The following is a 25,537-nucleotide window of genomic DNA, read 5'->3' as shown; positions in this document are numbered from 1 at the left end:
ACTGTTGCCTCCTCTCTCATGGGATATACACCTAAACACACCCTGGGACATGTTTTGGCCAAGTTAATGTGATCAAACATAATATGTGCAGGGGTTTTAAATGCATGTATGTGGTATGACTTATGCTCTTGCCATTTGCCCTGACAAGAGCCTGCCCTAGGTCTTCTTGCTCAAGGAGGCTGATCCATGGGGCAGAGCTGGACCAACACAGTCTGAAACCAAACTTTGCTGTTCACAGCCTGAAACAGAACTGTTCAACTGAGCTCCACTTAGATCTAGAGAATTTCCAGCCACTCGCAGACAGACCTGTGAGCTTTAAGCCAACAAGTTTTGATTAGTTTGTTAACCCTACATTATTATAGAAAGAACTGGCTGGTATTTTAGTACAGAGGTGGAAAGTTCCCCTCCTTTAACATTAAGCAGTTAAGACTTGTGTCCCTTTTTCAAAAACCAAAGCAATAAAAGCGAATTCTCATCTTCTTACCCTCCCTGTTCTGCCCCCATAGTTGGAGTGAATCTCGAATTGTAGATTGAGCTTCTTGTGGATACAGCTAATCAGTATGTAACGCTGTCTTTAGAGAGGCATTGCTTTCTTTAAGCCAACCCCAGGGAAGATCTTCAGACTTCATACAAGGATTGAATATGTTGTACTTCTGAAATGACATATTAGAGAATATGCAAGCTTTTCCTGAGAACTGAGCACTTGTACTCTTCTCAGTTTATCAGAGATTTTGTGAGCCTACTTACTCTGGGCTAGTCCATGGGCAAGATGGTAGCCGGAGCTTATTCAGTTGGTAATTTGCTTTGTTCCTGCTGTCCGCCATGTATTGTGCGAGTCCGTGGTCAGATACAAGGTCCTCAAGGAGTACATGAGCTGGCAGAAGAGGCAGACAAGTAAGTGCATGTGAAGTTCGGCATGGTAACCAGTATTTTAAGTGATTAGCAAATAAAGAGAAGGCTACATTGAATCCTGGGGACGGCTATTCAGACCCCTAACGAGAGAACATTTGCATTCAGTTCCTTCTGTTCTATATATAGTACTTACAAAATAAGAAATTTAAAGAATGTGGAAAGAAGAAGAATCATAGTTTCATGAGCCAGGGGATAACCATTGCTAACATCTGCTACCTTTTATAGGGTGTATTCTTTGACACATTTGGATTATGTTAGAGTTTTAACATACTACATGTATGTATTCCATTAAATAGAAGATTTTTCATCTAGTTATAATCCATGCACTTTCCTAAGTCATTGTGTTTCTTAAGCATCCATTTTAGTCAATATGCTATGACTATACTATGATTTATCTAGTTATACCCTATTGTTAGATATCTAGGTTGTTTTCCAACTGAAACTATTATAGATACATTATGAAAAAGTCTTTGTAATAGAGATTGTCACCAAAAGGTAACACACTCTTGATGTTTGGACATGTACAGAAGTGTGAAGCATTTTAAATAAAAAAAAGGATGTTTCCAAGCTTGGGTTCAAGCCTCAGGATTGCAGAATTAAAACAGGCAAGGTAGCCTGTCTAAGATGGAACCTAGATGAATGTAGACATTTCTGCAGTGATACATTCTTAATTAAAAAGCAATGCAGCTAATTCTTAAGTCAGTCTAATCTATTAGTAACTATTTAAAAGTCTAAAATTGTAAATCCAATAAATTGTATAGAAACCTGAACAAATTCACAATTCAAGAAGTGGGAAACATTTTGAATGTTTTACCAGTCAGCATCCTATGAAAACTGCCAACTGCCTGCGTCAATAAATTATCATTAAGTGAACAGGGCATGTTACCACTGCTCAGGGCAGGAGACAGAACTTTCCTAAGTCTCCGGAATTCACCCCTACTGTGGCTTCCATTCCCTTTTCCCTCCCACTTCCTCTAAGGTAACCACTAACCTGACCTCTAATGCTATAATAGTTTTCCTTTTGTGTGTCTGTGTGTTAGTTAATTTCCTTTAAATTTTCTAGAAGTAGAGTTACTAGACCAAGAGGTATGACTCTTTTAAATACCTTAGTTCGTATAATTAGTTTTTAAAATGTATCATTTTACCATTATAGTAATAAAAGTATGGAAAGGGCTTTTTATTCCTAAGTGTGGAAAAGGAGAGAAATCAAGGGAAGAAACAAATTAAGACCCAAATGAGGCCATTTTCTTTCAGGAAATCTCAACACTCTCTGAATTGTTTTCACTACCTTGAGGTTGCTCTTTTCTATCTGGCTCTTCTCGCTGGCAGTAAGAGAGGTGAGCCTGTTGAACCATGCCCTGGTCTTGAAGACTTCTGGACAACAGTAGCATAAACATGTGCCCACATTCATGGTTGCAAAAAAACACAAGTTGCACAGAGCCAGAGCATCACGTTAGGAAGGGAAACTGGAGTAACTGGCAGGTAGTGATACTGTCTGTTCTGTTATTTTGCCCCGACTTTGAGAGAATCAGATCATTTAAGATTACCAGTCTTTTTTCTTAGTGTAAAGCACTTCCTGGCCTTGGAGGAACCTGCGACTCACACAGGACTACAACTTCTATAATTATCAGTCAGGTGGTTGTACAGCAGTGGACTCTTTGGGGCGTGAATACTTCCAAGAAGAGGCTCAGAAATATGATTATTTATTAAGAGGCTGTGGAGGAGATGCTAACTTCAGCTTGTTGTGTATGTTGGTGGAAAATGGCTCCTCATTAGGAAACCAGGTGTTGAAGCTAGTTACAATTCTGTTTGCATGCTCTGGGAGTGTGCTCGAACATGTTCCCTAGTCTGCGAGTAACTCCACAACACTTAGGGCTGTGGGAGTTTCCCAGGAGACTTGCTCCAGGTTATCAGGGCACCTTTCAGTTGTGCGTAATACTCTATGTCCACCCTTCCTTACCTTAAATTCACTTTCTTTTTATTGCTATGCTTCTCTGAAACACTGCTTTGCAGTGTAAATTGAGAACACCAACTGTTATTTCACTCTGTCTTCCTCAAGACACGAACAGTGAAAACACTGTTGTGCAGCTCTGCGTGGTCTCACAGTGGTGACGGTAGCGTGGTTGTGGTAGGTGAGCTCCCTCATGGCCTGTTTCCCTTTTGTTTCCCGCAGGTCTCCTCTCTAGGGATGGTGGAATTGGGAGAGGCTCCTTTAACCCTCCTGTGGGATGCACCCCTTTCCAGGAGACATGGAGAACGCTCTCACAGGGAGCCAGAGCTCCCACGCTTCTCTGCGCGATGTCCATTCCATCAACGCCACACAGCTCATGGCCAGGATCGAGTCCTATGAAGGAAGGGACAAGAAAGGCATATCTGACGTCAGGAGGACTTTCTGTTTGTTTGTCACCTTTGACCTCTTGTTTGTAACATTACTGTGGATAATAGAGTTAAATGTAAGTTGACTTTCTATGACTTTATAAAAAATGTTTTCAGAGACAGAAAACAATTTTTAAAAAAATTTTTCTGTCTCATTCAGTGAATAACATCTTTTTCCAAATGAAGCAACATTGCTAGGGGCATGGAGGATTTACACAGTGATGTTGCCCAGTAATTGTGTAGATCAGTAGGGTCCAATACAAATATAATGCAGAATTTTAACCTCCTCATTGCCAAAGGAGGCCCCCTTCCCAGCAAAGGGTATCTGCTCCTTCCTCCCCAGCAGCCCGCTTCACTCATGGCCTCACCCTCCTCCTCCCACTCTCATAGGAGAACAGGCTCCATTGTCCTGGGGCCTCTGTACTAGTGGCTTCCTCTGTCTTCAATGATTCATTTCCCTTATTCTTTTGAATACGCTGATATCCTATCATTGCTGATATCAGATTAAATGTCACCATTATTCTGCACACTGTTCTTCTGTTTTCTGTCTCACTTCCTAATTTGTCATTTCTCTTGCCTCGCTAGAGTGCAGACTCCTGAAGACAGAGACGTTTTGTTTGCTGAATATTTCCTGTGCTTAGAACGAGGCGCTCAGTAGGTGCCCCGCAGGTACTTGGCGAATGGCCAGAGATGTTGGTGGCAGTGGTGAGCAGCTCGATTGATAAATTAGGGACAGAGGACAGTGAGCGCCCTGACTCAAAGCTATTAAAGGCTGCTCTGGAGGAAGGGGGAGAGGGAGGAGGCCCGCTGAGGAGTAGTAGCAGAGGCTTCATATAGGAAATGTCATCTACCCCAGCATAAGGGTGTTTCCCAGGTGCTGAATTATAATAGAATCTAGAGAAGCAGTGTGGGCTACAGTTCCCTCATCCCCTGTGTGTGTAGGACCAGGAGTGTTGCAAATTTTGAAATTTTTTTTATTTACCTGAATACATAATACATTTGAAGATGAGACCCAATTTTAAACACAAAATTCATGTACTCACCTATACTTTACCTGCGTAGCCTAAAAAGGATTACTTACTGTATTTTTAATGGGCTTGCAGTTGTGCCAAGTCTCAGCACATGTCAGTTGTAGCAGTTTCCACCTGTGGTGCTGTGTTTATGTTCTGATTTGGATTTGGAACATTTCAGATTTTAGCTGTCTGGGTGAGGAACACTCAACTTGTGCCAGAAAGAACATGAGTGGGAAGGGTTTTTGTGTGGAAATGTAATTACTGTAAGATTGCTTGAGCTAGATAAAGATAAATTTAGAATACAAGTTAGGGTTGCAGACATGTATTCTAAGTATTTCCACTTAAAGGCAATGCATAGTTTGTCTTAAGTGTTTAGATACAGGAGACAAACTTTCTCTACTGGCAAATCTGAGCTGAAGGCATTAGCCACCATACTCTACAGAGAGGGAGAGCTTCTTTGGGTGACAATCTTGCCTTGCTGGAGCCATGTAGGATTATCATTCTTCCATTGTTCTGGCAACTGGGAAGTGTCCTTAGTTTAGAGAGAGACAGCACTGAGAGGAGAGAGTTGGCTGGCTTTTCATAATGAATGACCTTTCTCTAGTGTCAATTTTTCAGTCCCATTCATCTGTAAAGGTGTATGGGCAGATGCCTCTACAGCCTGTCCCTGCTAATGACACAGAAATCAGAAATCGAAACCTTCAGGGATTGAGGGTGCGAAGTAGTATTTGCCACTTTCACTGTCGGAAAAAACCAGATCCTGCGGTGACAACTGTTACTCTCATTTGACTGATTGGGACCCTTACGAGCTATTTCTTTTTGATTTCTTTCACTGTTACCCAGTTGATTAATTGCGCTTTGCCTTTTGTTTTAACAGAGCGTCTATATTTGTTCACCAAGACTGTGTTAGAATTGGAAGCTTGAAATTAATGTTATACATCTCATTCCTTGTGACTAGGCTGACCCCGGGCCCTCATGATGACAGAGCCCGCCTGGTGCTGATCAGTGGCTGCCATGTGTCCCCAAACTTGATTTCTTAAGAAATACTATTCTTGGGGGCTGGGGGTTTAGCTCAGCGGCATAAGCACCTGCCTTAAAGCAGGCAGTCATGAGTTCAATCCCTGGTACTGATAAAAAGGAGAAAGACAAAAAAAAAAAAAGAAATACTGTTCTTAGCTAAGTGCAGTGGTGCTTACGTATTATTCCAGCACTCTGGGAGCTGAGGCAGGAGGACCCCAAGTTGGAGCCCAACTTGGGCAACTTAGCAATTTAGGGAGACTCGGTCTCATAAAGGGCTGAGGATGTAGGTCATTGGGAGGGTCTTGGGTTTAATCCTTCATATGACAAAGGAAAAAAAATAGTTCTGGTGATATTTGTAGAGTTTCAAACTTGATGATTTAACATTCACTTTGGTAATAGAATTAGGTGAGAACAGAAAGTTTACCTACCAAATTTGATCTTCATCATTAACCACAGCTTCGTTATGTATAATCATAGGCTTATTCTGTTGCTGATTCGCTTATCCAGGTTACTATTTAAACTGATAAGCATCCAGAATTTTTAAGTGACAGTAGCACATAAAGACAGCAAGCCACTTTTGTCCTTGTGTCACGCCAACTGCCCTTTTAGGTATTCGGTGTGGGTTAGGGAAAATACAAAACGTAAAGTGGTGAGTGAGCAGAAATGCAAGTTTGTATGAATGAAAATTCTTAATTTTTTGTAACAAGTGGATCTGCCAACATGTGGACTGCATCATTTTTATTTTACATTTGTCTCTTGGGTGAGGGAGTGAAAGAAGTAAGAAAGTGAGACGTGCCATTCAGCTTTTCTGTTAAAATCGAGGTCTTTCCCCCAGATTTGGACCTGTGTGGGTTCTGAGGAGGGTGTGTGGGTTTCTCCCACCTGTGTGGTTCTGAGAGGTGGGCGGGGAAGTCTGTAAGAAACCTCGATCTCGTTTCATCTTCTTCTGTAAACCACGTCCTCCTGCCTCTTCCTCTGCTTCCTAGGTGAACGGAGGCATTGAGAACACGTTGGAGAAGGAGGTGGTGCAGTACGACTACTACTCTTCTTATTTTGATATATTCGTAAGTATTTTAAATTTCACATCTTACTGCAGATGTGAGAAAACTGAAACCAAATGGCAAAGTGCCTCTAAAAGGACTCAAATTCAGTACCAGCCTATTGCCTTTAATACTCACCTTCTTCTTTTTTCTCCGATTTGTCTTGTTCAGGCAGGACTGTGTAATGTTGCCAAGGAAGGGAAAGGTGTCCAGGGCATAAGGGCAGAGCTGTCCCCACAGGGTGTGTGTGTGTGTGTGTGTGTGTGTGTGTGTGTACTGTATTCTCACGACTGAAGTAGAACACACTGATATGTCATAGTCACAGAAAGAGAAGAGTCACCTGTATTTACGATTTTGTGAGAAACTGCTGTTCCTTTATGGTGTTCTGCTTGTCATCATGTGAAACCCAGGTTGGGTGGCTTTAGTTAGGATCTGGGCCAGGATCCCCCCACCCGCACTCCATGCTGGTCTAGGCATCAGTGCCCGTCAGAGTCTGTGTCCACTCAAATCAGAGTGCTGAAGATGGTCTGCCAAGTTCAGAAAGCTGAGTCACTTGTATTTTGTGTGATTTAAATAACTCGTCTTTGTTTTCTTATTGCTTCCCTCAGCTCTTGGCAGTTTTCCGGTTTAAAGTGTTGATCCTCGCATATGCTGTGTGCAGACTGCGCCACTGGTGGGCAATCGCGGTGAGTGGGGATGTGTGTGGTCTCGGCAGGGCTGGTGGCCAGGCTGCTCGGCCCGGCCGGGGACCCCTTTGTCCCTCACTTGAGGCCTGGCATCCAGCTTCTTTTCAGTGTGAACCACTGCCTGGCTTGATCTCCAGGATGCTGAGCCACCGGAGGAATCGAGAGACCCTGTGGAGGTCACAGCGAAGCAGCCACCCAGCCTCCACCTCCTTCACGGACAAGAGCTGAGAACCATAGCTCTGTCACAAGACATGTCCTGCAGTTCCTTGTCAGTTTGATACTGTGTAGTGACTTTTTCATGAGTTAGTCTGCATTACTTTGATAATCTGTGCCTCTGTCGTGATCTCAGGGGAACACTCCTGTCCCCCCTTTAACTGTAGCCTTCCAGCTCCTTGAGGGCAGCAGTATTTTCACTCATCTCTTCTTGCATGCAGCACAGAACCTGGGCACATTGCATTCATCCTTATTAAATAATAAGAAATTGAAAGACTTAGAACAAGTCTTACATGAATTATTTGGGCTCTTTTAATGCCCTCATTATAGCAGATGCAGGGCAGGAGGGGGAACATGGAGCTCCTGAGCACTGAGACCCTCTGGGATGTGGACTGCACTACCCTCTGATGACCACGTCCTCCAGGGCGCATCCACCTGGGCTGTGTCTTCTAAGTGTCCCCAGCTTACCCTAGAGGCTGATGCCTGTGCGAATCTGGAAGCTGGCATTCTGGGGGCTTGGCTGACAGTCAGGGCTGACTTGACTCTCTTTCTTGAGTCCTCTTCTGCCAACGTTACAGGAATTGCAGAGATCACATCCTCCTAGTTTTCTACAGTAGTCTAAATTTTGGACTTTCCATTCCAGTGTCCATGGTGCACACTGGTGTCTGTCAGGTCTTGTTTCAGTGTTTGTTTTAGCAGAGAGGTTACACGGAAGCTTTCAATGAGAGTTACAATAAAATACCTTCAGTGTCTACCTCCAAATTCCTGAAGGATATATCTGATACAGCAAATCCATTTGTACGATTGTTGTGTCTTGTAAAGCCACTTGCAAGAGAGAGTCTCGGAAGAAATCACCTGGTACCTGAGAGCACTTAGTGTGTACCTGGAAAGCGAATTAGTGCCAGGGTGTGAAAGACTTCCTGTCCCCACAGATGTAAATTTAAGATATTCCAAATATATCAAAATTAGGAAAATAGTGGTTGGCCTGGTGTGTGTGTGTGTGTGTGTGTGTGTGTGTGTGTGTGTGTGTGTCTACCTGTGTCTCCTTCATACTTTCACACTCTGCTCTCCACTCTTGTGAGTCATGGTTTCAGTTGGCGTTTACTTTGCTCAGGTTTCACCAACCTAAAATTCCAGTGGAGGAGGGAGAGATGGGGCCTGAGGCCTGTAGGATTCTCTTTGGGCTTTCTAACCCCCCAGGCAGAGCCCTCCCTGTCTTCTGTGGACCCTTCCTCTGTGTGCTTGTGTTCTCTTAGCATCCTCTACCTTGTGATTCATCAAGTGTGGGTTCTAACACATGAGCCTCCAAAGTGCAGTGAAGAAATATCACAGACATCCGCTCGGAGCCAGGGACAGAGAGACAGGACAGTGGGGAGAAACCAGGCTGGGCACAGTGCTCGGGACATCATCCACTCTGGCTCCCTCGGGTCCCCCGGGTGCAGGAGGGCTCTTCACAGTGGGAAACATCTAATTTGAGCGGAAGTACATTGTGTGTCTTGCAGTTGACGACAGCAGTGACCAGTGCCTTTCTACTAGCGAAAGTGATCCTCTCAAAGGTAGGACGCCCTTCCCTGCACTGTCACCGGGCAGTGAAGACGCCTCAGTTTCCAGTGTGAACTGTTAGTGACTACCTTCCCACTCTGTCACGTCTGTCTTCCAGCTTTTCTCGCAAGGGGCGTTTGGCTACGTGCTGCCCATCATTTCATTCATCCTTGCCTGGATTGAAACATGGTTCCTAGATTTCAAAGTGTTACCTCAAGAAGCAGAAGAGGAAAACAGTTAAGTTTCCGGGACTGGCTAGTGTCAAGTGGGGGGAGGGGGGGATCGATCAGCTGGAAGTGAGCCAACCACAGGTGGGCAGAGTGAGGCGCTCACAGAGACAGAGTGAGAGGAGGGCTGAGAGGGCAAGAGGATGAGAGCATGGTGGCAGGAAGCAGCTTCTCCTCCTGCTGGCAGAAGTCTGGAAGCTGCTCGTGAAACAGCAGAAAACTCCCCTCAGATATGAGTAGTAATCATGCTGTTTATCTGCACAGGACACTAAGCTTTCAGTGCGTTTCACAACAGACAAAATGCAACCTGTTTTCACTCAGACAAAGTTGCAGGTTTAAATGCTAGGCAGTGGTTTTGCAGAGCATCATAACTGCTCACAGCATGGAGCAGGTGCTTAGAATGAGCTATAACTAAACAGTTACCTGCTTAGAGATGGACAGGATTGACAGAGTTGGAGTTCAAAGGAGAAAGACCCCAGGAAGAGCGGTGCTCTGCCTTCTCGTCCTCTGCTGTCCTCTTCTGGGTGGTAGAGTGACAGCTGAACCAAGTTCTACCAAGGCTGCCATCAGCTGCTCTCTTGGCTTGCAGTATACTAGGATACAAACCGGAAAGCCAATGGTGGGTCGAGCTGCATGGTTAATTCCTGGGCTGGGCATCTTCTGCACATAGTGCCTTAGTAGATGCCACAGGCTCAGCCCCTTTCCCTCAGAGGTGAGTGACCGTAGCTCAACTCAGATGCCCGGGCAGCGCTTGGGAGTGCCACTGGTACCATTTCCCGTTGCCTGGCTCGTATTTCCTCGCCTCATAGGACAAAATCTTGTATCTTGTGAAAGGTTAAGCATATATATAGCCTCAGAAAAAAATGAAACCAAAAGTTTCTTTGCATATAGTTTTATTTTGAAAAAATTTCTCTTACCAAATTGAAATCTATTTGATATAGAAATCTAATAGAAAAAAAAGCAGAATTCAAGAGTAGATCTTAAAAATCTATTATCAGTCCTATAAGCTTCTACTATTTTGTGCCCTCTTTTCATTTATGAAAACATAATTTGGAAAAGACATGGGTAAAGATAATGAAAGATTTTTTATTACACATGATCAGCAAGCTGAACTTTATTCCTACCATATTAACTGTTAGTGTAAGATTTGAATGATTATTTGACTAAACAAAACTCACAGTGGTTAACAGCAGGACACAGTTCATGAAAGTCTCAAAAACAGCACTGACTCTCATCAGTAGCTGATGGACTGACCTGTCCTCTGCTCTCTGGCCTGGGCTTTCTTACATTATAGTTTAGCTTGACTCAGCTTTTGGCCACGAACTCAAGTGTTAATGGCCTTGCTCATAAGGGCTGAGAGTTCTGGGACTTCACTCTTTTTTGGCTTTTTAATACTCTTTTTTTAAAAAAAATATATAAATATTTCATTATCACCTACTTTGTTTTTATGTATTTGTAAGGACCATCTGGGTATTCCATGACGTTTCTCTATCCAAAATAGCAGACTGGTCAATATTTATATGAACCAGAAATAGTTCTTTGTTTCACCTTTGGTTTTGAGGTTAATATCCATAGGAGGAGAGGAATTCCAAGGGAATGATACTGTAAAACACTGAGTTTAAGAATCCTAGCAATAACGTGTAGCAATTTTTAAATTACTAAGTTACTGTCATCGATTATTAATGGAACCTTTTGTTTTTTTGGTTGAAAGATATTCCGTCTACGTTTTTCCTAAGAATTTCTTTAAGCTAATAATAATACCATTTTGTAATGCTTAAACTTACTGAGAAGGTAGCAGGAGCCGAGCCACCTACAGAATTAGCATTTCTTCTCTTTCAGGACTCCTTATTGTTCAGGATGCATCGGAGAGGGCCGCCCTCATTCCTGCGGGTCTTTCAGATGGTCAGTTTTATTCCCCTCCTGAATCTGAAGCAGGTAAACATTGTGATTATCATTTGCGATTTTGTTCATTGTTTAAAACCTCTATATTTTTTCTTTCTCTCTCTCCTCACTGTGTATTTCAATACACTTAGCAACCATGTCATGTACTGAGTTATAAAGGTACAAAGGGGGTGATCAAAACGTATCACTGTTAAATCCTTAAGTTACAATTTATTAAAGTAAAAGACACATTGCCATTAGTTCCCCCCAAAATGTTTCCCTTAACTTGCAACGCATTTATCACCCCTGTCATTCTTACCCTTTCTGAGGCGGTTCTGGAAGTCCTCTTTCATGAGTGTCTTTAGTGTCTTTACAGGTGTGATCAAAATAAAGGCAAACAAATGTTGCTACCGGGTCCCACTGAGTGTGAAGTCAGGCTCAAAAAAACATTGCAGTGTGCCCTTACAAACGTTATTGTGAGATTCGCAGCGTGGACATGAGAGGCAGAGGGAGTGGGAGCAGTCACCCAGCATCGCACACACAGCCAGTGGCGGAGCTCAGGCTGGAGCCTCGGCTCCAGTGCAAGAGCCCCACTCGCAACTGCTGGGTTCTCACAGTCTGTGTCAGTATTTACAAAAATGCAGAATTGTTCATGTCCTTTCCCTGCCCAAAAACCTCTGGTGGCTTAAAGGACTCGGAAATAGACAGACCCTTAGCCTGGCGGAATGTGCCTCTGTGACCTCTCTTGCTCAGTTGCCCACCTCCCTGTGGCTACCCTCTTGTGTTTTGTTACTAGTTGTTAAAAGTGCCATGCTCCAAAACCTTTAGCTGACTTGCATTTGGTTGTTCGTATTCTGAATATCATGTCTTCAGTCCCGTGTTCCAAAGGCTTCTCTACACCTTGCCTGCTCACGCATCCCTCTTGGCTGTCTTGGTTAGGCTGTTCTTGTGAAGTCTTTGGTGTGGGAGAGGGCCAAGCTGCACTGTCCTGAGAGACAGAGCTCTTTACATCAATTTTCCCCTCACTTTTACGCCAGTCCTATTCACTGAGATATGCAGAGCTGGCTGTACTGAAACAGATGTTCCCTTAGTTGGCTAAAAGAATGTGCTTGAGTCTGCTTGAGAAGCCAGCCTGTCTCATTGCAGCATGAGGATGAGGACCCCCCCCCCCCATGACCGGTGTTGAACAAGGAGCCTGTGAGATTCCTGGGCTAAGACATGAGAGCATTTCAGCTGAGGCTATGGGACACAGAAAGATTTATACCTTACTGGCAGTAAAGGTGATGTAGTCTTGCATACATTAAGGTATCCATTGTATTGCTGATTCCAGAGCCTCCATGCCTGGTACACAATTGTGCTGTTTCTCCTTACAGACAGTGCATGGAGTTTCTCTTCCCTTGCACTCTGCTGTGACCCCCCCAAATCTCCCTGACTGAAACCCATAAAAGCCATGAGATTTTTAACTTGTAGCCTTTTGTTCCATAAATAAAATTGGTTATCCCAGAGCTCCTCAGCTGCATATCTTCCTCTCTTTATTTTATTTTGCATCCTTGTGCTGTATTACCAGGTGTGTTAGGCTGATATAGGATGTGTTAGGCTGAGACCCTCTACAGGGCATATTGGTCCTTGGGGACCTCTTCCATGATGCTGGCATCCTGGGCCGCCTGCACTGCCTTCAGCAGTCACCTGGTTCATTTCGACCTGTGGGATGTCACCTTGGGTTAGAGACTGCCACACTGTATTGCAATGATTAGACCTAGTGAGTATTTTAAACACACATTATCATAAAGCAGAGTCCACACAGAAAAGGCCCATGAATGGTGGACAGCACAACACTGAAAATCAGTTTGTTAGGGGAGCTTGAAGAAGCTTCTAAAGTCTTGGACACTAGTGTGAGACCTAAAATATAAAACTGCCGGCCACGTGGGGCACAAGAGTGGATTAGGAGCAGGTCTGTTCCTCAGACGGCAGAAATTAGGTGATGTACTAAACTTTTTGCTAACTGTTACTTCATTCAGATGTCATCACACTCGTTCTTTCCAGAGATGAAAGTTCATAACGTAGTTCATACTGTCTGCCTTTTTCTAAGGCTAACCCTATTTTGTACCTGTTTTATTTTCTGTGACTCCTACAGTTGCTCAGTGCTCCTCACTATCCTTAATGAGAAGCTCAGGTCAGCAGGCTGAGGATAAGGTGTGGGATCCTCCCAAAGCTGTGCTCCCCCATCCAGCCTCCTTCCTGATCCCTTGGCTTCTGTCGGTGACATTGGACACCACCTAGTGGTCGTCCGGGGCATTACCGTCTCATTTGGTTGTGAGCTAAACAGAGCAAGACAGTTTGCTGGTGTCCACTGGGTGGCTGCTTTGTCTAAGACAAATGCAGATTAGTAGTGGTGGGCAGTGCTGGGTGCACAGAGGGCTGCTCTGCTCTGCTGTGTTTGCATATCTGAATGTTCACTTTAAAAGAATTAAACATTGAAAATTCTAGCTGGACTCACGTGTCTAGACCAGCGCACGCTCCTGTGGAGCTTACACTTCTCCTTATGCCAACACTAAATAAATGTCTGTCCTTGGAGCTGGAGTAGTGAGGGGCTGTTGGTCTGATCCCGCCCTGGCTGACCATGTGGACATGAGGACATCTGCCACGCCTGACCGCCTGTCTCTGCTCGTTTCCCAGCTCCACATACAGTGGATTTGAAACTTTACAGGGTTAGATGAAAAGAGAAAGAATGGCTAAAATAAAATGCTAAGTGAAAGTTCTGGCATTTTCCCGTCCGTGTTTCCTCTGAGAAGTTGGGAGTGAGCACTTATCAGCAGATGGGCAGAGTGTATGGTGAGGGCTGTGAACGTGTTTGATTGCAGGCTGCTTGTGGACCTGCTGGTGCCCTGGAAAGCTGCGCATGAAGTGGGCACCAGGAGGCAGCACGGTCCTTCAGGTGGCTGGAGTGAGGCTGGTGCGTGTGGTGAGAGAGCTGAAGGGAACCCAGTGTGGACGGAGGACAGGACTGTTCCTCACCTCCCACCTCAGGAGCCACTGGCTGAGGCTGAGGGAGAGCTGGAGTGTGTAATGCCGTCTGCTCCGAGCAAGTCTGGGTAAGGCATTAGTGTTCCAGGCCAGTGCCCCTCAGAGGAGCCGCACCTGCTGGTCTTCCTGTGCCCAGTGTAGTATGTTTGTCACTCACAGGTTTATTGCTGGAACCCTTGTTTGCAGAGATGATAAATTATGTGATCAATCTTTGAAAACTGAATAGATTTTAAACACAGGTTTTTTTCCACCTTTTGTTTAAAATTTTGAGAATTAGTTGATTACCAGATTTAGTCAACAATAAATATTTTTAAAATAATTCCAATTAGTCTGTTTTCTCTCTTTCTAAATTTAGATTTTCTGGACACTTTGTATTTTTTGTATTCAGCTTCTTTTGCTTAAAGTTTGATGTGTAGCATGTATTATTAGTATGTTCTTTTTTCTTTTTGGGTACTTTTTCCATCATATGGACATACAACATTGGTTATTTACCAGCTTTTGGACATTTGAGTTATTTGTAGCTTTGGATTATTATGAATAAACTAGCGTGTGAGCATTGCTCTGTATTTGTGTAGATATGTATTTTTATTTTTCCTGAGTTAACTTCTAAGAGCAGGTTTAGTGTATCACATGTTAAGTTTCTCTTAAACTTTAAAAAATAAAATTGCTAAGCTGTCCTTCGAAAAATAACCAGACTGGTATATTTCCTCCCTGCAGTGTGAATAGGTTTCAGTTTCTTCACGGCCTCATCAATGCTTGCCATTGTCTTTTTGATTGCAGCTTCTCTAACAGGGCATCTCACTGTGTTTTAGCTTGACAGTAGGCCTCTTTCCCCACATTCCTCTTTTATGTTATTCATAAATCTTTGCAGAGCAGTTAGAAGATACTCTTCATCTTGTTGTTTGTCTGGCATTCTTACTGAGTTGTGTGAATTCTGTGTGCACTTCACACATCTTCACCAGAAACGTGATTTGCAGATGTTTACCGCAGCCTAGTTTTTTGCATTCCTTTATATGGTCTTTTGAAACAGAGGTTTTAGGTGTTGCTTCAGTCTAGTCTATAAATTTTTCCTTTTATAGATGGTATACAAGGTCGTATCTAAACTGTATCATTACAGTTTTCTCCTGTGGTTTTATCTACACGGTTTTACAGTTTTTCCTGTTTGAATTAAGTTCATGCTGTACATCAAATTAATTTTTTTGTGCCAGCAAGATAGGAACTAACTTCATTCTCCAGCTGTTGGATTCTTGGTTGTCTCAGCGGCTGTTGACAGGCAGTGCCTTCCTACTGACCCAGCCTGGCATGTCCGTCAAAACTCAATTGGCATAAATGGTCCTCTTTTAAATTTTGTTATTTTCTTGATTTCTTGTAGATTGAACTTTCCTGACTGTACTTTTTACAAGTAGATTGTTTTTACATAGTTGATCTGAAGTCTCTTTTCTGATACAATTGTCAAAAGACATTATTTTTCCTGTGAATGTTGCTTTCATGATAGTTCATCCATTCTGATACAGTATAGTTTCATTTTCATGAATTCCTTGGTTTTCAGCAGCTTGGTGGTATACTTGTAGGTCCTTCTATACATATAATTTAATTTAATTTCTTGTTCTCTTAACATGAATTGTAGAGATTACTATGTCTCCAATACGGATGTGTTGGTCTGCTTGGGTTGACCTGCACGCAGCTGTCGATGAGTTCTGTTCACGTCACCATCAGTGTTTTCCCACTCTGGGTGTCAAGGTTGCATTGTTTCTCTCAGTCTGTCTGCAGGTATGCAGGCTCCTCGGCCTCTTTAGTGTTGTCTTGACTCTTTCTTGCAAATACTTTAGTATACTCACGCTTTTTCACCCCATAATTTCTTTTCTAAAATTTTAGTCTGTTGTAGTAATTTTTTCCTTGTTTTGAATCTCTATGTTTGTATTTCTTTGTAGCCTATCTTCCTTTAGTTTTTTAAGGTGATTCTCTGTGGTTTTTGGAATATAATAGCTGTTCCGATGTTTTTCCCTGGAAAATACAGTACTTGAAGGCACTTGGAGATGCTTTGATTTTTTTTTTTTTAACACTTACTATGATCACAGTTTTCTAATTCCATGTCTTTGATTTTCTGTTAAACAGCATTTTGTTGAAAAGTGTATTATAGCAACTCTAGTTTCTGATATTTTCTTAAGAGGTTGCTTTTGGTTTAAGAAATTGTCCATGAAATTATATTCTCCAACTAATAGGCTACTTCTTTCTTCTCGTCATTTGTTATGTTTTAATCTTTTTTAAGTCTTGCTTTTCTTTTTAAGACAAGTTTCTCAGGAGTCCATTGTGCTGCAGAGTGCAGTGGTAGCCTAGGCCTGAACAGAGGCCATACTCAAACCCTGGGGTTAAGATTTCTGTCTTCTGCCAGAAAGACACGTACCTGAGCTGGGTGACACATTTCAGGATTAGATTAACCTCTAGTCTTTTGCAGCTTCTACTTTCGGCTGCAGTCTTTCATATGATTTCTGCATCTGTGTGCAGCTCAGGATTGTAGACTGGCTGGAGCTCTCCTGGGTCTCTCCCTCCATGCATAGGAGAATGGCTCCAGCCAGGCCTTTGCTTGCTGCAGCCATGAATGCCTTAGGCCAGCAGGGCAGCCATCCAAGAGTGTGGCTCCAGTGTCAAACACAGGGAGCTTCCTTCACCTCATACCTTTGCTCTGGGAGCTGGGTGGCGGGTGGTGGGTGGTGGGAAGGGAAGAGCAGCAGCCGTATTGTTTCCTAAATTTTGCAGTTTTGTCAAGCTTAAATATGTCCCCAGTTATTGTATGCAATGGGTCATTCCAAAGAATTGAAATGCTTAGTTTTGTCCACTCTGCCAACTTGTACAGATGCTTCTCATGGAGAACTTACATTGACTACCTTGCTAGACTACAGGTAGCAGTCCTTTAAAAATAAATAGACAATATATGTAATTATCTTTTAATTCAAGACATAGCTTTATTTAGCATTCCCAGGTGATCAATCGCAAGACATACCTCTATTGTGTTTTCACACTTTTGGCCCCTTGGGTCTTAAGTGAGCCTAAAAAAGGAAGGATTGGCATGATCATCTTCCTTGCACCCTTTCAAATACTGTAAACAGCTAAACCACCCTGCATTTCCCTTGTTTGGGTGCAGTTCAGTGGCTAGAAAACAGAGCAGTCAGCCATTCTACCTATCTATTTCTTTTACCTAGTTTCACCTCACAGTTTCTCATTTATGAGGTTAATATGGGAGGCCCTGTCTTAAGCTCTTCCCAGTGTCTCTGCTGTCCACAGCTGCTCTCACCTCTAACCAGGTGGACGTTCTCAGCAGCGTCAGGCAGGTGGAAGCAGTGGCAGAGGCTGGATGCGGTTCAGGCACGAGCTGATTCCGTCCTCACTCCTCCTCCTCCTCTTGTGGCCTTTGCTGCCTTGGGAAATCATGTGTGCTTTATACAAAGGTGAAAGGAGCAAAGTTGAAAACTCACTGGTGCTTCAAAGTATTCATCAATATTGGCCTTCACAATTTAACTTGGTTCCTTCTAATGTGTGCAGTTTGATGTCTCTTTGTCTTTACTGTCTTTGTTACTTATAGCCTGCTTTTAAAACTGGAATTTAAAAATTACTACGTCACTGTAGGTTTATTGTGGGTATTTTGTATCATCCACAAAAATACATTAAAGTGATGTGACTTTATACTTTTTCTGTTGTACATATGTTTGCTTTCCTTATGTCATGCAGAGATTTATTTGTTTATTTTGTATGTGCTTTGCTTTAGTGCAGATGCATTTTCCTTATTGTTGTATACCACATGTGGCCATAATTTTACAGGAATGTAAGGTATTTCATGGAAGTGTACCTTATTTTGCCTTTCTTACATTCCGAGGCACTCACATGAATTTTGTTTTCTAATTGTTATGGAGGGAAGTATGCATGAGAAATGAGAAGTAGTATTTCCTCAGGACGGGTTGTAAGGGAAGAATTCCAGAGCGGGATGATTCTGGGGTGACTGGAGAGTAAGGGTGATGCACAGCCGGTGAGACCTGACGGAGAATGGCTGATAGGCCGTCACTGCCACAGCCAGAGGCTGAGCGTCTGGTCCCGCCTTCCCTTTTAGGAGCGCTCACTGCTCTCAGTGCAGTGATTAAATCCATTGTACCACAGCTCATCATTTGGACTTAGAAATAATACAAACTCAGCAAAGAGGCAGAGGAAGAAAAAGAAATAATCCACATTAAATGAGTATTTTCAGTAATATGTAAGTGAAACCCATTTTACCAAGTTAGTGCAAGTGATATGTTAAAAATTTTCCTCCTGTGGAACATAAGTAACATATTGAGTCCAGTTTAACTTAAATCTGTTGAAGGTTAAGGAGACATGCTTCCTTTTACAATTACACATGCATATTATAATGCAGTGACCGTGATGGAATGAGACCCTTATTTGACTTTTTCTTCCCACCACACAGGATCTGACGAACAAGCTGAGGAAAAACAGGATAGTGAGAAAGCACTTTTAGAACTCTGACTTCTGCTTTGTAAAAGTAAGTGAAAATGAAACCGTCAACCATGTAGATAGAGAAGGAGCGCTTCTGCTGAGCGGATTGACAGTAAACTTTAAAGCATGAGTGTTAGGACATAGCCAAATGTGTTGTGATGACAAATTCAGTAGTCACATTTTATTAGTGTCAAGTTTCTTACAATTTTTTTCTTCAGAGAAATAGCATCAGTAGCGTTTGAGAAATACCTCAGAGTGACACATCTCCAGAGAATAAGGAAGAATGCATTTGGTTAACTTAGAATGCGTGTGGCCAGACACTTGTTCAGTGCTGATGTGAGGACAGCAGTCCTGTGAGCTGTGGGGACTGCGTTAACTCCATGTCCCATGCAGCCAGGCGAGAAGGCCTAAGTGTCACAGGTTTGCATGGGGAGTCAGACTCAGCTCCACCCAGGGTGGCCCCAGGGCCACGGCAGGCCTTCCCGGGAGCTGCTGGTCAGTGTGGAGCCGCTGAGCTGTCCATCCGAAGGCTAAGGTAGACTGGTGTTAAATCAGGCAAACCAACAGAGAAAGTCTTGGCAGTCTCACAGCTACTAAGAAGATAAGCGCCTCATGGACAGCAACTGCTCAGTTATTTCACCACAAACTGAAAAGCTAGTGGGTGCAATTTGAGTCTTGGGTAAACTGGGACAGTGGTCACCTGGGCGGCGGGATAGCCAGGGCCATGGCTGATGAGTGCTATGTCCAAGTTGGTGATGCCAGCGTGCCTCAGCCCTTTCTTTCTGCAGTAGCAGTGTAGACAGGGAGAAAAATGTGATACCTGGATAGGTGAATATTTTCTAAAATGCTTAAAAATGAAATCATGTGGCCGCACCAGTATCCTTTGCATGTCTGCTGCATTACACATAAAAATGTAAGGCAGTGTGACTTTGTCTCTCAGCATTTTGTCTTCGCTCTTTTTCTAAGTAGGAAATGCCCTGACTGAAAGCCATCTGAGAGAAAAGATGGAGGTGGTCTCCTGGAGAGTGGAAGTGGTGACTTTGTGGAACAGCTAATAAAGGATTGGTTACGGTGATACCTCATGGACATTGTCCCCTGTGAACACCACTCAGTCGCTTGCCTGTCTTAATGTTCCTCCGTCCTGTGAGACTGAGTCACACTTGTTAAGGAATAATTGAAGGAAAGTCTTGTGCTGTATCAGAATCAAAAGACTTCGTAATATATTGAAATAACACTTTTGTAGTCAGTGAAATAGCTTTGTATTTCATTTCACAGAATGGAATTTTTTGGTTTCATGTCTCAGATTTCTTTTGTATTTCTTTTTTAACACCCTACATTTCCCTTGTATTTTTTAACTCATGCACATGTGCTCTTTGTACAATTTAAAAAAAATAAAAACCAACATGTCAAAATGACTGGCTCCGTTTTTCTTTGTTGATGTTTGGTGTTTGGTCTGCAGTGTTGGAATTACGGGGTGAACGAGGAGGGGTTAACATCTTCATACTTTTGTATTTGTGTTGTGAAATCTCTTTCTTTGAGATAGGGTTCTAAAATATTCTGTATGCTCTTACTTGGGACCCACTAAAGGACTATGAGACCATTGCTGTCTATTCTGTATCCTGTTTAGCCAGTTTGAATTAAAAGAAATTGAATAATACCAAGAGGTATTCGTTCCTAAATGAATATTCACCTTACTGCTCTCACAGGAGCAGTAAATCTATTAGTTTTCCATCTCCAGTCATTATGTTATTCAGTAAAACTCACTTCAGTTCATCTTGGAGCTGCCAGGGTGGGCGGGACCTGAGCATTTGTACAGATCACGTCCCCAGCTGTGCGTGTGCCAGTGTGGCCAGACCGCATCACCAGGGCCAGGGAGACCGTGGAGGCTGGGATCTGAGGAGGAAAACCTTCTTAGGATGCACAAATGAGGAGACTCCAGGGACTGGATTGGGGTTGAAGCCTGAGGGCCTTGGTGACTTCAGCTCAGAGACAGTTTCCTGCCTCAGGAGTGGTGTAGCTAAACACCGAGCAAATGGATGAGACCTAAGCTTGAAGTCAGGGCATCAGTTTTAACTGCTGCAGGGTTCTCCCCACACATGGTAGGTTGAAGCACTGGGATGTGGCCCATTGTCCTCTTAGAAAGAAGCCAGGACTGACTTAGAAGCTGGCTATCTGAGCACATACAGAAGAGAAAGAAGTGTATGATTGGAATGTGCCTTGAAGTCAGACTGTGAATACCTAAAGCAGTTATCTCTGTGCCTCCCCGTTCACCAGACGATGTGAGCCCAGTGTGCTGTTCTCTAGTCTGCTCCCAAGTGTGGGCAGCATGCATGAGAGGCAGTAGCTTTTTATGCTTACGTTGTTGAACAAGCCTCATCTAACCCGTCATGCATTCACCTGCTGCTACTGTCCTCTCTTAAAAGTTCCTCAAGTTGCCTTAAATCATTTTATGTCTATGGAGAAACTCCAGGCTATTCAGTATGTGGCTTGCAATTACACGTTAGAACTCAAGGCCTTTGTATATCTCTGGGCTTCTGGAGCACATCACCATTGGTCACCTTTATGCCCACCTATCCTAATGGACACGAGTCATGTGCCACTCTGCCTATATTGAGAAAGTGAAAGCAAAAGGAACCAACATCTGTAAATCTAATACCTTGGACAGACATAGATGCTGGAGGAATGTTCTGGATAATCGTGGGCTGCAGAGCTCTCCTTCCTCCAGCACAGAGCCGGAATAGTGACAGAAGGAGCAGTGTCTACACAGTCCTGGCCACCAGGTTCCCAACTCCCGCAGCAGCTGATGCATTTCCTGTGTCCCATGCAGGACGCCCATCCACCCACAGTGTAATGAGAAAGGCTGATAGTAGTCGCACATGTGTGATTGCATTCATTAGCTGTGTATGACCTTTTGAAAGCGAGCCAGGTTGGCTGTGGTTTAACTGCTCTCAGTTTCCCTTCTAACACCTTCAGCCCTCATTGCACTGCCCCCACCAGTAGGGGCCGGTTTGCCTTTGAGCCTCTTCCAAGAATCAACCGCATTTGACAGAGCACGGAAACAGAACAACCCTGAGAAAGCGAAGCCCCACCAGCGCTGCTCCCCGGCCTCTGCCACTGTGTCCCTATCTTGCCAGGCCCTTGCTCTGTGCTGCTGAATTGCAGGGCAGCTCCTGTGGAAGGTAAAACAAGGTGCTGAGGTCTGAACCCCCAGGGGACCCTGCCTGGGACCTGGCCTGTGATATCAGCCGCACAAAGCTCTGGGTAACGTGACCATTTCCTGTCTGGTGCCGTGTTTTGCAGTGCAGAAATAGCGCACTCTGCGCAGAACCAAGGAACAGATCTCAGTTGCATTCGATGTCTGTTCAGTGTGGCTTTTTGTTTCTAAGTGAAAATTTCTGCTTGTTTTCTAACAAAACTCGTTTCACAGAAACAAAGCAATGTTAAGGAAATCATTTCTATTTTAAATAAGTTACTAATTGTAATATATACAATCTTTTCACTTTATAAAGATTCATTGAGGAGACAAACACTTCAAATTTTCTTTACCCATGTACAGTACATTGAATATTTTGTTGCATATCTTAATCACAGATGCAGAAACAGGTAGAAAACGTCACACTTGTATTATTACTTATTTAGGCAAAATAAATGAAATGAATGCTGCAAAGATAAATAGATCAATATATTGCACTTCACTCATAATAAGCAAATTAAAATAACACTGAGGGGCTGTTTTCACCTGTCACATCAGCATAATCCTGAGGTATGGCAGTCATTCTTGGGTGGTACAAGCACAAAATAGGACTGCTGCTGGGGGACAATTTGGCATCCCCATCCACATGACCAATACCGTGTGCAAAATTATATGCAATTTTTTCTATATATAGTGGTAAGGTAGCAATAAGGATTTATGACAAGGAACTGATGAAATGCCATATTTTTTGTTCAGCGTAAAACTTCATGGGTGTTTAAATGTACTGCCATAAGAACTCTAGGATTTATGCAATGCAATGCAAAATAATGAGTAATATTACCTTTGTGCAAGAAAGTGAAATGATATAAACATGTATACTCATATTTGCAGAATTTTAAAGTTTTGATTTTTTTAACCATGTGGGTGTGTTATGTAACAATTTAAGTTCATGTTATATTTAAGCGCCATGTTCTAATTATTTTCCATTTTAAAAATTTTGTTTGAAGATACACACTGGTTTTTTTTTTATTTCACTCTTCTCTCCTTGAACATTTGGGTGAATCTGGGGCTGCTGTATGTGGTGCTACCATGAATGAATATCTTGGCATGTGCGTTTTAGAACATACACTCTTGTTTCCAGAGTGAGCCGATGGCTTAGACTCTCGAGAGACCTGTCCATGTGAAGTGTGGTGTCTCACATCCGGGCAGTGTATTCTGTCTGGTGGCTCCTGCTGACTCACCATCTGAGGCAGCTGTGCTGGAGGTTGGGATCTCTTTTCAATCCTAAGCTGGTTTGTGATAAGGTCCATGCCCCTGTGATGCTCTTGGCTCCCAGGAAGAGATTAGGAGCCAATGGTAGAATGCATTGAGCAGCAAGTCTTAAAGTTAGACCAACCTGGAATCACATGGTCTCTGGAATTTACCCCTTATTTAACATTGCCCATATTTAATACTGTGGCTCATTTGTATGTTATTGGTACTCTGTGTTTAATAGTAGGCATCATTAACACTGAAGTTTTTCTCTAACTGGGCCTCTGAGACCTAGTTATCTTAGCCAAATGAACAGAACTGTACTGTGCCATGTAGAACAAACTGATTTGTTGGATTGCTGAAGCTCACTGTGTGGTAGGTATTGGACACACAAAACAAAGCAAAGAAATAGCCTAACAGAATACGATTGGAAACTCTGCATTCTATTATATAAGCTTTCATGGTATTAAAAAGTTCAGTTTCTGGCCTTTTGGTCAAATTACATGATGCTCTGTAATATTTACAATGATGTGTTATTACTGAACTTCTAGTTGCCAGTTACTTAAGTAATTGACTGTAATGAGGAAAATCAATTATTACCAATATGGTTTGTTTAATAGACAAAAAGATTTAACAAATGAAGCCTGTAGGGGAAAGAATTGTGCGATAAAAAGAGTAAAGAGAATCTATAATGAAGTAATTTAGAGGAACTATTGCCTGGAAAATTTTTCTATTTCATTTTTTATTAATAGTTGAGAACATATGGAGTCTCCTTAATGAATCTTCTAGTTGAGGTGTAGGTGGACTCTAAGACCTTTGAGATGTGCGGATCTTCAAGTGGAATTGTGTGACTCTGCCTTGCTTTTCCATTGAACACTTGTGCCTTTAATCACCTGCTGTTTTTATTTTTTCCAAATATATTATGGACTGGAGTCACAGAGCTCCAGTGGAGAGTGGGAGGTCAGTGTGTAGAAGTCTTCCCAGTGGCAAATTAGCCTCCAACCCTGTGTTGTAAGAACCATGCTGGAGTTGAGAAGAAATACACAGTGCAGGAGGGCTTCCACTTTCTTTTACCAGCTCTGAGCCTAACAGGGAAGGATGTTTGTCTAGAAGAGTACTCTAGGATCAAACAGTGTTTAAGGCAAGAGCAGAGTTTCTGAAGCTGGGCTTCTTGGGTTCAAATCCCAGCAGTGTTGTTGAATAGCTTTGTAGCCATAAGGAAATACTTAGACCTCTCTGCCTCAGTTTCCCAGAACAATTCTATATATCTCATAGGATGCATGTGAGAATTACATGGGATAACACAGTGAAACCAGTAACCTGAAACAGAGTTCTACCCAGGTGATTTCTATTAATACTTAAGCAGGTGTCAACCACAGAATTTGTAATTTAGCATAGAAGTATGAAATTTTAATTTCTGTGCTTTGGTTTAAAGATTAATAAGCTTAGGCAATGAGGGAATAAACTATAGATTATGTATTTCAAAAACAGAAAGGATTGTCAGTGTTTTTAAACAGACAAATGGAGTATTTGAGGAGACAGGCATACACTGATTTAAACATTACCTGTTGTATGTATGTGTTATATTAGATATGATTGCAAGAATATATATAAATTTCATGTGTCAATTTAAAAAGGGAAGCACAAATGGTATAGTTAGAGTCCAACCAAGTACCAGGGCCCGGTTTGGCTATGAAATGTGACTCCTGGCCCCATGTCCTCTCCCCTCTCCAAGTGTCTTGCTTGCATAAGGCCATCATGTGGGGGAGAAGTCCTGGATTGGGAAGGATGCATAAGTTCTGCTTCAGAAATGCCCCTGATCCTAGCAGAATGTCCCACCAAACCACTGTCTACACCTCAGAACATCGTAAACTGTCCCAGTGTGCCTGAGCGTCACTGTTCATTGCTGCTGTCTGTAAATGAACAGTTGAGTGACAAGGACCCTCACAATGGAAGGCAGAATTTCTATTCTATTTATAACATAGAAAGCAATCATCAAGAAAGTTGGGAAATTAGTGCCAAACTAGTGGTCTAGACTAACTTTGAGGAGATGCACTCACAAGTTTGTAAAGACCTTGAGTTGTCAGAGGATGCCACAGGCAAGAGTGCAATGCATGATTTTTGTTTATTTTTCCCAATTAACATTTCCCAATTAAGGAACACATTCACTATTAGGTAAAGTATGTGTGCTCACACACACATGCATGAAGTTTCAGTTCAGAGAGAATTGGAATTAAATTTATGGTGACTTTAGGTAACATTTTCCTATCTGTCAACTGTGTACCATAACTGTACCTACCTCAAAAGGCTCTTGCAGGGTCGTGCATTGCCTGGTATACTAAGTCCCATCCCACCCATCCTCTAGGCACATAAGTGAAAAGAGAGCATTGTTCGTGCTTTTGCATATATGGCAGTATGGTATTCACTGTATCTCTACAGTAGTGTGGGGCACAATTCAACACTGTTAAGGACATGTCTGTACAAAGTTTGATTCACTCATCTGGTCCACCCAACTCCAGGAGTCAGGGCTAACTAACTTCATCTCACAGAAAAAATTAGGGCACAGAGATTCCAAGTATCAGATGTCACCTAGATACTAAATTCAAGACTCAGTATTGAAGCCCAGGTCCTTTGGGTTCGGAGTTCATTTGCTCAACTCTTCCATCACGCGGAAAGT

At 42.8% G+C, this 25,537-nt stretch overlaps 1 protein-coding gene across 2 annotated transcripts in view; it reads left to right on the top strand.

Moving 5' to 3' along the window:
- Stard3nl (STARD3 N-terminal like) overlaps window positions 1-19,828 on the top strand; it is a 47,734-nt gene extending 27,906 nt beyond the window's left edge. Inside the window, exons 2-9 of one of the 2 annotated variants that reach the window (XM_003470087.5) lie at window positions 3,086-3,365; window positions 6,308-6,385; window positions 6,970-7,047; window positions 8,763-8,816; window positions 8,921-9,038; window positions 10,869-10,964; window positions 18,388-18,462; window positions 19,383-19,828. In XM_003470087.5, the coding sequence (XP_003470135.1) occupies window positions 3,141-3,365; window positions 6,308-6,385; window positions 6,970-7,047; window positions 8,763-8,816; window positions 8,921-9,038; window positions 10,869-10,964; window positions 18,388-18,446 (708 nt within the window). In that variant the 5' untranslated portion in view covers window positions 3,086-3,140 and the 3' untranslated portion in view covers window positions 18,447-18,462; window positions 19,383-19,828. The remainder of the gene's footprint in view (window positions 1-3,085; window positions 3,366-6,307; window positions 6,386-6,969; window positions 7,048-8,762; window positions 8,817-8,920; window positions 9,039-10,868; window positions 10,965-18,387; window positions 18,463-19,382) is intronic. The other variant, XM_023565207.2, reaches the window with a different exon arrangement.
- The last annotated feature ends 5,709 nt before the right edge of the window (window positions 19,829-25,537 follow it).

This window comes from Cavia porcellus, unplaced genomic scaffold (assembly GCF_034190915.1).
Source record: "Cavia porcellus strain 051 isolate PalLab524CR breed Dunkin Hartley unplaced genomic scaffold, mCavPor4.1 scaffold_23, whole genome shotgun sequence".
In the NCBI taxonomy this organism is placed as follows: Eukaryota; Metazoa; Chordata; class Mammalia; order Rodentia; family Caviidae; genus Cavia; species Cavia porcellus.
Note: the sequence above shows the minus strand (reverse complement) of the source record. Positions and strands in the feature narration are given on the sequence as shown.